Raw genomic sequence first — 14,836 nt, 5'->3', positions numbered from 1 at the left:
TTTGTGATCCTTTTGTTTTTGATTCTTTGAATAATAGAAAGGGCAAACGAACAGCATTTATTTGAACTTAAAATCTTTTGTAACATTATAAATGTCACTTCTGTTTAATTCAATGCATCCATGCTAAATAAAAGTATTAATTTCATTACAAAGAAAAAATCTTCTAAACTGCAGTCGAGATTGTCAAATATCTACTGCTAATTACTTCTGCTTTGTGATTTAGCAGACACTTCAATCCATTAAGAGCAATCCCTCTGGAGCAGCCTGAGGTTAAGTGTTTTACTCCGAGGAGCAACGGTTAAAATTCACAAATCGATCCTTGTGGAGTTTGAACCGACAACCTTTAGCCCAGGGGCCTTTTGTAAAACACTTGCATAGATTCTGTAGTTCAAGTGAGTCAGTGATTCATTTGCAGAGATTATCAGTGAATACTGTTGTAAAATTCAGTCTGCTCCTCACACAAACCTCATCGTATGAAGAAGACTCGTAAATTTTAGATTTTTGGGTGAACCATCCTTTTAACCACTAGGCTACAGACGCAGTGATTTAGTCAAGGTTACACCTGCTTCTAGAAAGCTATTGTAGTAATACACCCAGATTTTGTCCTGTGTGTTATTAATGCGGACGAAGCGGGGCGGGATCAATATTCTTATGGGCTGTAAAACTCAGGTTAATGGTGCAGGACTGGTAGTCGATTGCTATGCGCTGCCTTCTCTCCTCTCTTGTCCGGTTCCTCAGGGCTTGCTGGCTCCCAGCCCCTCATTTTGTCTACTGCAATACAAATCGGACACACACCTTTAAAAGGATTTATATGGTCGTACAGAACCGTTGGACTGGCCAATGGCTGTCTGGGCAGAAACACTAAATGACCTTTTAGTGTGGTCACAGTCTGAGAGGGCGAGGAATGGCGAGGAATGGCGGTGAATACGCGCAAACCGCACTTCGGTGGCCTTCGAGTGACCTGCATTACTACAAAGCCATTTCGTCAAGCATATGATGGAAGTAGAAATAGAGAGAGAGAAGAAAATAAGAGAGAACCGGATGAAACAGAAGGGTCGCCACCTGTATGTGCGGCTGGACGCTGCGCTGTTCGCTTTCCAAGTGAATTCATGCAGGTTTTGTGTGTAGCTTGTTACGAAACCAGATCGATAGCATGTGCAGTTTGGGCCCTGATGGGTTTCCTCCATTTACTGGAAGGGAAAAGGCACATGTAACTCAATTTAGAGCTCTTGGGCCATATTGATTTAATCTCTTATTTTTTTTCCCCGGTCACCTGTGTTCCTGACGTGCTTATTCAGTAACTGGTTTGTGTGGGTGTATATTTGAGCTTACCTGTGTACACCTGTGTGTCTTTCTCCATAGATTCACATCGATATCCCGAGGACAAACCCTTTGATTCCTTTGTTCCAGCAGCCGCTGGTGCAGGAGGTAGGTGATCGTCTGAGGCACCAACACCTGAGTCTCGCTGCACAGCGCACCTGTGACAGACCCACCGGCGTCATACAGACGTCTAAACACACAGCAGGCATTACACACTTCATGTAATCATAAAGATAAGAGAGTGAATCACACACAGCCATGTCCAGGTCACTTTACACCCTGAAATCAAAAGAAAATTATAAAATAATTTTATATTAGAAAATAATATTTTGTTATTAATATTAAATATTACATTATTATTTTCATATTATTAATATAATTCATATTATTAAAAGATTAGAATTATTATCATTGTTATTATTGTTATCATTATTTGCATTGTGACAGTTGTTTGCTAGACAAACACATTTTGTCACAAAGGATCACTACCTTTATGCATTCATTTTGAACTTACTTTTTTTCCCAGTTGTGATTGAGGAAATATAATTTCAAATATAAAATGGGATGAAATATGATAAAGACATATTCTTGAAATATTTAATGAGATTCGTTTAAGAAAAGTGCTTACTATTCATAGTTTTTGATATTATAGACAATCACATTTTGCTCCCATAATCATTATCATTATGCTACAGAGATGTTTTGAGTTTCCATTTTCATTTTTTTCAGCGGTGATTGTCAATAGATTCTAATTAGCTGTAATATGGTGGGTTTTTTTTCATTTAAAACGAGCATTAATAATTATACACAATCACTGTAATGCAGTAAAATTTCATTTGTTGCAATGCATTTAAACAATGACGTTGAAGCAAATTATTCTTCCAGTTCTCATTTAAATGATTTAATGCTAAACAGAATTTGTATTTCTTGTTTTCTTGTTTATTTCATGTTTTGGGGTGAAGTATGATCAGGAAATATTCTTGAAAGTTTCATGAGATTCACTCAAGAAAGAGCTTACTATTCCATATCAGTGTTTATTTTTTATTATTATTATTTTTTCTTGTCTTGTATAGTATTTTATTTCCTTATACCTATTAAAAATAATTGTAGGTAACAAAAAACTAACATGTTATTGTACTCAAATATTTTCACACATAAATCTATTAACATTTTATTTTTTTATTTTATTTTATAAATCAACCTAGTGAAGCAGTTTAGTTTACAAGTGTTCAGTTCTTTCAGCTACATTTTTTTTCCCTCATCATATTTGTCAACAGCATGTTTTAATTAAAATGTAATTATTGTCCTGATCATTTTTCTCTTATTGTCTTTTCGTCTCATTTGTGTCTTTTGGTTCGGTTGATAAAAAAAGGCAATCAAAAACCTTTCAACACTGAACAATTGTGTCTGTAATTTCGTTGATGTTCTGGATAGATGTTGCCAGCATGCCTTGTTTTAACTGAGCTTACCAGCAGGGGGTGCTGTGGTGTTTTTAACTTATAGAGGAGTGTGCAACACTTGTAAACCAGAAACCAGAAGGAACAGAGCACTTGAAATGCAGCTGCATTTGGAAAAACAAGTATCCGAATGAGTGTCAAGAATGAATTAAGCAACATCAATTGTCAAAGGTTTTCACAACAATCATACTTGTGTTGAGAAATGAATCATTAAGAGATATTATCTTGTTTTTTAGGTGTTTGAGCGGATCCTGTTCATCTGGGCCATCCGTCACCCCGCTAGTGGATACGTGCAGGGCATTAATGATCTGGTCACTCCCTTTTTTGTGGTCTTCCTGTCTGAATTCGTGGGTAAGTGTTTAATAAACTTCCAAGTTGATCAGTTGGTCCGTCAGACTGATTCTTCACCTTTCTGAAAGCGTTCTTTCGGTTGAGCACATCAGATGTGTTTGCTCCACTAATAGCGCATTGACGTGTGTGATATACCAGCAGAGTCCGAGAGATGCAGACGGGCCGGCATCTGACAGATGATGTTGTGTAAATGTAAACAAACTGACAAAATCCTGTGAAAATGTCAGACACAAAAATACACAATATCAATTATCATTGAAAGAAACTCTGAAAGATAGACAGTGAGAGATGGAGAAAGAGACAAATGGTGAAAGAGGCAGACAGATGGAAAGAGTGACAGACAGAAACAAAGGGAGATAGGAAGAAGATGAGCAAAGAGCGAGACCATGTGATGGACAGAAGGGTAGACGGAAGAGAGATGGGGAGAGAGGGAGACAGAGAGATTGTTACATCCATCTGTCTATCGTTCTATCATTCTCTTTATCTTTCTATTATTCTTTCTGTTGTTTTAGCACTCTGTTCATCTTTTTGTTGTTCTATCTATCATGCTGTCTGCTCTATCAATTGTTCTGTCCATCTATTGCTCTATCATTCTATCTGTCTGTCTATCAATGGATGGTTGGATAGAGGGAGAGATGAAGACGGACTGAAAAAGACTGGGAAAAAGACTCTCCAGCTCTGGTCCTCATTGCTATTCTCCCTCCACCCGCCGGCCTTCCCCTCCCTTCCATATTTATTTCCTGTCCTCTCATGTGAAGGTTAATTACTTATGGATAGTTAAGGATTACAGAAGAACAATAGGAGGCTCATTGATCTCTCCGGTGTGCCGCTGCTGCAATGTCACCAGTGCAAACACCGGGACATACCCACAGATTACCTGGATCACCAATCGATTTCTCTATTTCTCCCGTGTCTGTCTCTCTCTCTCTGTCTGTCTGCCTCGCCCAGCGCCCTCTCTGTCTTTTCCTCATGCCTCTGTTCTTCCACAAAGCTTATTTAGCGAAAAGCAGATTTTCATACCGGCGCTTTCGTGTCAGTCTGCAGGGCCTTTCTATCTCTAATTTGTTTTTTGGCTCTGTGTGTGTGTGTGTGTGTGTGTGTGTTTGGGATTCACCGCGTGTGTGAGTGAGCGACTCAATGCCGCAGGTTGAATGAGCCACATTGATCGGCTGGATTTAAGTGTTTACAGAGGTTTGCGAGGGTGCCGAGCACACGGTGAGGGGCTCGACCCGCCGATCGATACATCTGAACGAACTTCATGATCGCAACACGCTGCCAGCGGGAGATAAAAGAGCGAGGTTAGGGCCCTCCCTGTGACGCGGGTTACACCCCCGTCGTCGAGGCCGCGGGGCGAATGCAGGCTGTAACGGCTTTCGCCTGCTTCTCATACGCAGCGTTTTGCCAACTTTCTCTGCGCTGTTTCTCTTGGCTGGCACGCCTCACTGGCTTTCTAGGGCTCCTCTGCGAGCTTTTTAAATTTCTGCTGAGAGTGTCCTCCGAGAGAGACGGTGTAGGAGAGTATTGGCGCTTCGCATTTAGCTCAATATCAGCGAGTAGCGTTTTAAAGAGTAGCCGGCAGGAAGGAGAGTCACGGCGCCCTTCGGTTTAAAGTGTTGGTATTGATGCGCCGACGAATTTGAAGTGGAGAGAGAGACGTGGTCGAGAGAGAGAGGGAATATTCTCAAAGGGTAAATCATCACATTTATCCTGACAGACAAAGAGGACAGCGGGGAAATCTCCTCTGTAAAGCACCAATGCCCTGTCTCCGTCTCTCAACTCTCACTCACACACACACTTTTTTTTTTTAATATTACTGAAGAGGGTGTGTGATATTCTCACCTTATTATGTATTGGCTTCCTGGTTTTATGGACTGTTATTTGTGCCGTCGAGGTGCAGTTTTAGTGTTAGATGGATGGTCTGGGTGAGACGAGTTTGTGGTTTGGTGGTGGTGGTGGTGTTGAACAATAAGCCGCAAGAGGGTAAAATCACAAATGCACTGCTTTTGTGGTTTGGAAATGTAAAAAAAAAAAAAAAAAGTAAAATATTCATAAAACAACAGTAATATAGTAAACTGTAGGTTTTTTTATAGTTGTCAAGTGACATGGCTATTTAAAGGAATTGTTCATTCAAAAAAATATGTAATTTACTCTCTCACATGTAAATCCAAACCTATATGACTGTCTCCTATAAAAGAAAACCGAATCAGTCGCTGAATGAATCAGTGAAAAATGAATCGGTCACTCTTTTCCATAGTATTGGCCGCTGGAGCATTTCAATCTTGCAAAGAGCACCATAGAGGTAGACCATGCCACTTGTGCACTATATTCCAAGTCATTTAATAGCTTTGTGAGATTGAAATATCAACTGAAAATATTCTCCTTCAGTTGTTGCGACTGGACCATTAAATCAGTGAGTTAACCTTAAAAAAGTTTGGTCTGATTTTGTGATTTTGTGAATGACTCATTCAGAGCAGCTTTGTGAACTGAATTTGTGGTTTCTTGGTCCTTGCACACTGAGTTTGAAATTTCCGTATTTTCTCGTATTCGTCATCATAAAAGTTTGTCACACACGGAAACCTTACACACTGAATCAGATGCATTTTGATTAATCCGTTGCGATAATATTCGCAATTATGTAGGCTACTAAATGGAGTCTTCAAGCAGTACGTTTTTTTTTGCTTTCTCGCTGCTTAAAAAGAGAAAAAAGGAAATATTTGATATTTGATTTAATCAATTTATAAAATATATAGAGAAAGGCGAGTTCCATCTCCTTATAAAGGAGTGCGATTATCACGGGCAATTCAACATTTATTTCAGGATGTCAGTGGCTCACTTTGATGCATTGCTAGAGATACTAGAGCCACATATTAAAAAAAGTTGTGAAAAAAATGTGACAAATTCGGACTCATTGTGCAATGGCCTTTAGTGTTAAATCTGAGCGACATGAAGGTAAAATCACATTTTAATCTAAATCTGTATGACTGACTTTCTTCTATGAAAAAGAATGAATCAGTTGTTAAAAAAAAGTCAGTAAAGAATGAATCTGCACTGTAAAAACTAAAGGTTCCTGGAGGCACCATTTGAGGTACTTCACTTCGCCACACCGGCGGAACCCTCTGGAGAGCCTCTGGGCACCGCTCTAAATGAGGGTGGTTCTCTGAGGAACTTTCAATGGTTCCTGGTGGAACCCTTTTATTAGGATGGCCAGGAACCACCTGGGGTGCTTCAAGGCACCATTTCCCTAATTTCAGTTCTTTAATATCCCCACCCCCCACCCCACCGGTTTATTTGTCCTGCTATTGACATTTTAAATGATTTAAAAAAAAAAAAAAAAAAAAAAACTGAACAAATAAAACAAATGCATATAAAACAATTTATTGATAAACAACAACAATATCCATAATCACCTTAAATAGTCAATACTGCACATCACAATCCCATTCATGGAAACATCAGTGTTAATACTGCTATAAACAACATTTAAAAAAAAAAGCATTTACACCTTGGTAAAATTATAAACAAATAAATGTGACTCAATAATCTTAGAACTTTAAAAAACATTTTATGTACCTAAAACAATGATACAATTTAAATTAATAAATTCAATTACATTTTTGACACAATAATTAATAGTAACATTTTCTTTCCTGTTCTAAATAGTGGTAACTGACTGGGAGAATTCACACAGGACATTTTAAGAAATTGATAAGCCTCAAGATAGATGTATTTAGCTTAATAAACCAGTTTCTCAGCAGCATAAGTTATTATAGTTGGGTTAACTTCGAGAGCAGTGAATGGGAGAGTATCACAAATATATTTTTGCATTCTCATTTACTCAAATAGCAAAATGAAAACCTCTATAATATAATTTTCACACCTTTCAATCAAAGGAAAAAATCTGACAGAGACTGATAACAGCAGTCAGAAGAGAGAACTATGTCAAATTTAGCATTCTCCCAAAGACTCTGGATTAGAAACACCCTTGCATTAGCATTAACTATTTTTTTCTGTAATTTGATTAGAATGTGATATAATACAAAGTATAGTGTTATAAATGCACATCATTTTTTTAAAATCAAAATATACAAACATTGTTAGGATTTACGATGAAAACACAGCTGAAACACATCATCAGTCTTGTGAAAATGGTCCATGATCTCCTCCTGAATGGCCAACAGATACAGCAGAAAAATAGTGCGCTTTAGTGTACTTTTAATTGTTTTTCTGTATAATGTTGAACAGAACTCATAGTAAGGTGAACTCATGTCTGCAGGTTCATCAGCAAGTAGCTCCTCACCACCAGGAAAGTCTGCAGTGCTGCTCTCACCAAATGGGTCTCCTGTTATTACCACAGCTGTTCTGAGATTGTGTAGGCTGTTCATTGAAAAAAAGAGTGATTTACATAAAATTAAATAATAAAATATGACATTTATTCCTTTAGCACAGGTATTTTTTTTTATTATCTTAAAAATGAGGAACACCACAGGAATTATTTGTGTCATATTAGTGCATTGATTATTGGTTGTGGACTAATTAAGTACACAATGTGTGTGTGTACGCTATATATGTCTACACACATGGACAAACTCATCATATACAGTCCAGGACAGCAGGATCATCATGTTACAGGAAGGGCAATGTTATAATTTCTATAAAAAATAAAATAAAAAAGAGAACTGTAAATAAAGAACTGTTTTAGAAGGGTTTCTGGTGTGTGTATGCAACTAGTCACTTATTTACACCCCTGCAAAAGATTGGGTACGTTACGTCCAGAGAGGTCTGTTTATTGTCAGCCAGCATCAGACATCAGCAGCTGTCTGTCCACTGCCTCACAGGTGTCCACTGCAGAGCCACATTTCTTTATTAGCTGATGAATAAAAAAGAACATATGGGTGGCTTTTTTATTGTTTAATTCAGTTCAGTGTAACAGTGTACACAGTAATATATAATTTTGGATTAGGCCAATCTGAAACACTATTTCAGTTATTTCAATGTCAAATAAATAATTAAATACTTACATAGTCCTGCTCTGAGAACCTTTTGAGATTTTTAGAGAAGTCATACTGGATTTTCTGAGGAGAGAAAATTATCAAAACCAGTTTTATGTACATTATGTGCAAATGACTCGAAAAATAGACTAATAGCCTAACGTTACATGTACGTTAACATGGATGTGTAACTATTTAACAAACGTAAACTACAACAATAATTTAGAAAAGTTAAAGAATTCAATTAAATTCAAGTTTATTTGTATAGCACTTTTTACAATACAAATCGTTACAAAGCAACTTTACATAAAATTATGTTTCTACAATATTTAGTAGTAGCTTATAAGTGGTGACTATCAGTTTGTGCACGTATGACAGGATTTTTAGAAAAATGAATACAAGACGTAGTCAGCCAGACGATGAACATTATTAATAATTAATAATTATTGTATGATGCAGTCACACTTGTAGCAATATTTGTTAGTTCTGCTTGTTGACTCAGGGTTAGCATCATCTGGGGTCCTCTGAGGGTCAGCATCATCTCTTCTCAGGTGTTCTGGATCCAAACTGGAGCTTGTGTAAATCCTAGTTACATCCCGTGGCAAAACATAGAAACAAAATAGAGACATCATTAGCATAGCTGCTGATCCAACAAAGTAAAATTAATTAGTTTGACCCAAGCTAATGAATAAGAATGCACATTTGATCAGATGCAACTACACTCACAATTTAAGAGATACATTATTCGAATGCTTGGTGAAAGAGATGCGTTTTTAATCTAGATTTAAACCGAGAGAGTGTGTCTGAACCCCGAACATTATCAGGAAGGCTATTCCAGAGTTTGGGAGCCAAATGTGAGAAAGCTCTACCTCCTTTAGTGGACTTTGCTATCCTAGGAACTACCAAAAGTCCAGCGTTTTGTGACCTTAGGGAGCGTGATGGATTGTAACGTGGTAGAAGGCTAGTTAGGTATGCAGGAGCTAAACCATTTAGGGCCTTATAGGTAAGTTGTAACTGATACGGAACTTAATAGGTAGCCAGTGCAGAGACTGTAAAATTGGGGTAATATGATCATATTTTCTTAACCTCGTAAGGACTCTAGCTGCTGCATTTTGGACTACCTGTAGCTTGTTTATTGAAGAAGCAGGACAACCACCAAGAAGTGCATTACAATAGTCCAGTCTAGAGGTCATAAATGGATGAACTAGCTTTTCTGCATCAAAAACAGATAACATGTTTCGTAGCTTGGCAATGTTTCTAAGATGGAAGAATGCAGTTTTTGTAACATGGGAAATATGATTTTCAAAAGACAAATTGCTGTCTAATATAACACCCAGATTTTTGACTGTAGAGGAAGTAACAGTACATCCGTCTAATTGCAGATTGTAATCTACAAGATTCTGTGTAGTGTTTTTTGGTCCAATAATTAATATCTCTGTCTTATCAGAGTTTAATTGGAGAAAATTATTTGTCATCCAATCTTTTAAATTTTAACACACTCTGTTAGCTTAGATAATTTAGAAGTTTCATCTGGTCTCGTTGAGATATATAGCTGAGTATCATCAGCATAACAGTGGAAGCTAATACCGTATTTTCTAATAATATTACCAAGGGGCAACATGTATATTGAAAATAGAAGGGGACCTAGGACAGATCCTTGTGGCACTCCATATTTTACTGATGATAAATGAGATGACACCCCATTTAAGTAAACAAAATGGTAGCGATCGGACAGGTAGGACCTGTATAGTTTTGTAATCTATCTATAAGCATGTCATGATCTATGGTGTCGAACGCAGCACTAAGATCGAGTAAGACTAGAAATGAGATGCAGCCTTGATCTGACGCAAGAAGCAGGTCATTTGTAATTTTAACAAGTGCAGTTTCTGTGCTATGGTGGGGCCTGAAACCTGACTGAAATTCTTCATACAGATCATTTTTGTGCAGGAAGGTGCTCAATTGAGCAGACACAACTTTTTCTAAAATTTTAGACATAAATGGAAGATTTGAAATAGGCCTATAATTTGCTAGTACACTAGGATCTAATTTTGGTTTTTTAATAAGAGGCTTAATAACCGCCAGCTTGAATGGTTTTGGGACGTGACCTAAAGATAATGACGAGTTAATGATATTGAGAAGTGGTTCTTCGGCTACAGGTCACAATTCTTTCAGTAATTTAGTGGGTACAGGATCTAATAAACATGTTGTTGGTTTATATACAGTGCTAAGTTTATTTAGTTCTTTCTGTCCTATAGTTGTAAAGCACTGCAGTTTATCTTTGAGTGCGATGGATGAAACTGAAGTGTTAGACGCTGTAGAATCTACATTTGCTATTGTATTTCTAATGTTATCTATTTTATCAGTGAAGAAATTCATAAAGTCATTACTATTAAACGTTGGTGGAATATTGAATCAGGTGGCGTCTGGTAATTTGTTAATTTAGCCACTGTGCTAAATAAAAACCTTGGATTGTTTTGGTTATTTTCAATGACTTTGTGTATATGCTCTGCCCTAGCAGTTTTTAGAGCCTGTCTATAGCTGGACATACTGTTTTTCCATGCAATTCTAAAAACTTCCAAGTTAGTTTTTCTCCATTTGCATTCAAGACTACGAGTTATTTTCTTGAGAGAGTGAGTATTACTGTTATACCATGGCACAGTACTCTAACCTTTTTCAATTTTATGGGGGCGACAGCTTCTAATGTATTAGAGAAAATAGTGCCCATGTTGTCAGTCATTTCGTCTAATACATGTGAATTTTTGGGTACAAATAGCAGTTGAGATAGATCAGGCAGGTTATTTGCAAATCTGTCTTTGGTGACTGGAACAATAGTTCTGCCCAGACGGTAACGCTGAGACATATAGTTAATATCAGTGATATGCAGCATGCATGATACAAGGAAATGGTCTGTAATATCATCACTTTGAGGTACAATATTTATAGCTGTAAGATTGATTCCATGAGATATAATTAAATCTAGTGTATGATTAAAACGATGAGTGGGCCCGGTGACATTTTGCTTGACTCCAAAAGAGTTTATTAGGTTAGAAAACGTCCTAATGCATCATTTGTATTATCAAAGTGAATATTAAAATCTCCCACGATTAGCGCCTTATCAACTGTAACCAGAAGGTCTGAGAGGAAATCTGCAAATTCTTTTAGGAATTCTGTATACGGCCCTGGTGGTCTATACACAGTAGCCAGAGCAAGAGATACATTAGATTTCCTTTGTATTTCTGACAGTGTAACATTAAGCAGAAGTATTTCAAATGAGTTAAACCTGTATCCTGTTTTCTGGGTAACTTTGAGAATATCACTATATATCACCAAGTACACCAAACTTAAAAAAAATTTTTTGTTCACTTACTTTACATGTTTCTGGTTTATTTCAAGATAAGATTTTTTCTAGATCCTACATTATACTTATATTTTGACCTCACTATTCGGGGAACAGACACGGTCCTTAATAGTTTTTACAGCGCAAGTACTTTTATCATTTAAGCGGGTGGAACAAAAGTCATCATAATAGTTATTTGAGAATTGTCTTACTAGTCACATGGAGCGAAGTGTCCTGGAGATGTTGTCAGAGAGCAGCTCCGCCTCTGCTGGGGTGCAAGCCATCAGCGCGAAACAGCCTAGGACGCTCCCAGAAAAGATTCCAGTTATTAACAAAAAGCAGTTTCTGTTCTTTACACCATGACAACAACCATTCATTTAAAGCAAAAAGTCTACTGAACCTTTCGTGTCTTCGTTGATATGTGGGCAGTGGTCCTGACACGATCATCGCCGCGGGCGTCGTGCTGCAAACCGTCTCGATCAGGCTCCTGAAGTCCCTCTTCAGCGTCTCCGTCTGCCGCAGCGTGGTGTCGTTGAGGAAGTCGTGGGGAAGTCGTGGCCTAATGGTTAGAGAGTCGGACTCCCAATCGAAAGGTTGTGAGTTCGAGTCCCGGGCCGGCAGGAATTGTGGGTGGGGGGAGTGCATGTACAGTTCTCTCACCACCCTCAATACCACGACTTAGGTGCCCTTGAGCAAGGCATCGAACCCCCAACTGCTCCCCGGGTGCCGCAGCATAAAAGGCTGCCCACTGCTCCGGGTGTGTGCTCACAGTTTGTGTGTGTGTGTTCACTGCTCTGTGTGTGTGCACTTCGGATGGGTTAAATGCAGAGCACAAATTCTGAGTATGGGTCACCATACTTGGCTGAATGTCACTTCACTTCGTTAACCCCGGCATGAAGCACGACCGCTCTGGGGCTCTCGGCGGCCTTCAGGATCGCGGGTATATGTGCAGAAACATCGAGAACACGAGCACCAGGGAAACAATGAGTGTGCACTTTACCTTCGGCTAACGTAGCATGGACGTGTTGGATGATGGAGTCTCCAATGATCACAGCGCCGCGTCCTGTCTCGCGGAGGGGAGCGAAGCGGTTCCGTGTGGAGATCTCGAAGACCGGAGGGGGAGAAGTCGTCGCCCGGGGCCTGGCTCGCGTCTTCCGCTGTGGATGCACCCAGGGTCCGTGGTGTCCCGGCGCCAGAGTGAAGGACATCTGGGAAGATCGCGTCCTGGGTGCACCGGGCCTGTGCAGAGAAACACACGGAGTAGACGTGGTGGGACTGTTAACAACACGCTGTATACTTACCCCGGACTTATGAACGTCAGCCCGGGATGATTCCAGCGGGGCTCTCCGCTCTCTCAGCTGGGCCTGCCTCATTCGGTGCAGCTCGAGCTCGAGGCCATGGAGAAGCAGTCCTCACCACAACGTGTCCTCACCTGCAATCAAAGGTAGACATTCATCCGCCATTAAAGCAAGTAACAGTGAGTACAGCAGTGGTAATGTGTGTGAATAGAGTATTAGCAATATAAGCGCATTTAGCAACTACCACGCTTGCTGATGCTAATGGGATATAAGCTAATAGCGGACCCGGGAGATCAAAATAAAACTAGTGATGGCGAGGTGCTCTGATTGTTTTTGTTGTAGAATACAATAGAGGATATATTCACACGTTATATAAACGGAAACGATGGTGTATAAAATTGATTTGATAAAAAGAATATAGTGACGGAGCTCAAACGCAGTACAGAGGCCAACAACAAACAGGAAGTGACGTATGATGAGAAGGTGTCGTAAAAGTTACTATGAATAAACGTAAACATCATGCTTAAACCAAACTAATAATTATTGTTTGTGACCTTGTGTTTGTGGTCTCCATTTCGTCCCACAAAGTGCATTAGATTCGTAAGCATTGCGGCTATTAAATTAATGGTTAAAACAAACATTTTAAATAAAAAAACATACAGTCTAGCGTGTCAGTGTAGGAATTAGTAAACAAATAATAAATCTGTGTATTTATTTCGGAGCCTTTACTCACCTCGCGCATCGGTTGTTTCTTTGAGGAAAGGAGCCATTACTTCTTTGTATTTGAAATTGCTCTTCCACGCACACACGCGCGTGCGAGCAAACAGCAGGAGCACGAGGACGCCAAACCTCATGCATTTTCTTCTTCTTGACAACAGCTGAACAGTTATTTCTGAATAATTTAAACCTATTTTATTAGGCAAATTAAAAAACTCTAAATATTACTATTGTACCGATTGTTATAATTAGAGTATTTTTTATTATTAAATTAATGCGTTGATTCATAGTTAGTTCAATAATATTTTTCAAGGTAAACTATCCACCTTTAAATGATTTAACATTTAGCCAATTTCAGTAAAACTATTTTAAGTTATTGCAGTATTAAAGTTTTAAGTCTGGAGGAAATTAATAAATAACAATAACAAGCATGGTGTAGCCACTGGATGCCTGTTTGCTTGTATATATTCCCTATTGCTGAGAACAGTGTTTTCAGAAATAATTGTAACATTTTAGTTGGATATACTGGCTGTTTAGAAGATTTTGTATGCCCTTTTGTTATTTTATTTATGTATTTATGTTTTGACTGAACAAGTGTGAAGATTTTTACAAACATTTAGTTTTTTTTTTTCACATGGAAAGTGCCACAAAAGTCATTGTTCCATCACATTCCTAAAAAGTTAATATTAATAATAATAATAATCAGTCAAATTTAAGTTTTGTCACATGAATCTCTGGGTTCTTCCTGATGCTGGCTTTTACAAGTGTGAGATCTTCCAGGAACCACTTTAATGTTAACAGAGCTTACAGTAACCCTTTTTTAAAATGTGAGTTCCTCCAGGAACCTCCAGAGCACTTTGAGGTCTCGGTGTAATGAAAGGGTGACTCCAGAATCTCAGAACTGGGAACAAAGTGCTTCAAGGATCCCAGGAGTTCCTACACGAACTGCAAAGACTATAATGGTTCCTCCAGGAACCATATTATGAGAAAAAGAGCTTTGAGGCACTTAAAATACATTTTAAGGTTCCTGAGGCACCTTTAGTTTTTATAGTGTGGCGCTTTTTTCCATACATTTGGCAACTGGAGCTTTAAGTTTGAAAAAAGCACCTTAAAATTTGGCTTGTGCACTATATTCCAAGTTATCTGATAGCTTTTTGAGTTTGAAATTTGTTATTCAATGAAAATCTTCTTCTCCAGTGGTTGTGACTTGATCATTAAATCAGTGGGTTGAGCACAAGGGGTGAACCAGATTGGTCTGAATTTGTGATTTGTTGACAAATTAAGGCCAAATACACTTTGGTTATTACACATAAATGAGGGTCTACGTACAGTGCATGCGATGCAAATTTCATCACCAGAATAGTATAC

At 38.5% G+C, this 14,836-nt stretch overlaps 1 protein-coding gene and 1 long non-coding RNA gene across 3 annotated transcripts in view; one reads left to right on the top strand and one right to left on the bottom strand.

Moving 5' to 3' along the window:
- Positions 1–14,836, top strand: part of LOC132098031 (TBC1 domain family member 22B-like) — a 52,307-nt gene that overhangs the window by 17,220 nt on the left and 20,251 nt on the right. For both annotated transcript variants that reach the window (XM_059504132.1, XM_059504133.1), the window contains 2 exons: positions 1,363–1,428; positions 3,014–3,128. In XM_059504132.1, the coding sequence (XP_059360115.1) occupies positions 1,363–1,428; positions 3,014–3,128 (181 nt within the window). The remainder of the gene's footprint in view (positions 1–1,362; positions 1,429–3,013; positions 3,129–14,836) is intronic.
- On the bottom strand, positions 7,715–8,326 carry LOC132097238 (uncharacterized). The gene is made up of 3 exons (XR_009422701.1): positions 8,147–8,326; positions 7,896–7,995; positions 7,715–7,804 (listed from the first exon to the last, which is right to left on the bottom strand). It is a non-coding gene; the product is annotated as an uncharacterized LOC132097238 (long non-coding RNA).

Source organism: Carassius carassius, chromosome 21 (genome assembly GCF_963082965.1).
Source record: "Carassius carassius chromosome 21, fCarCar2.1, whole genome shotgun sequence".
Lineage (NCBI taxonomy): Eukaryota > Metazoa > Chordata > Actinopteri > Cypriniformes > Cyprinidae > Carassius > Carassius carassius.
This window is presented reverse-complemented; position numbering and strand designations above follow the sequence as displayed.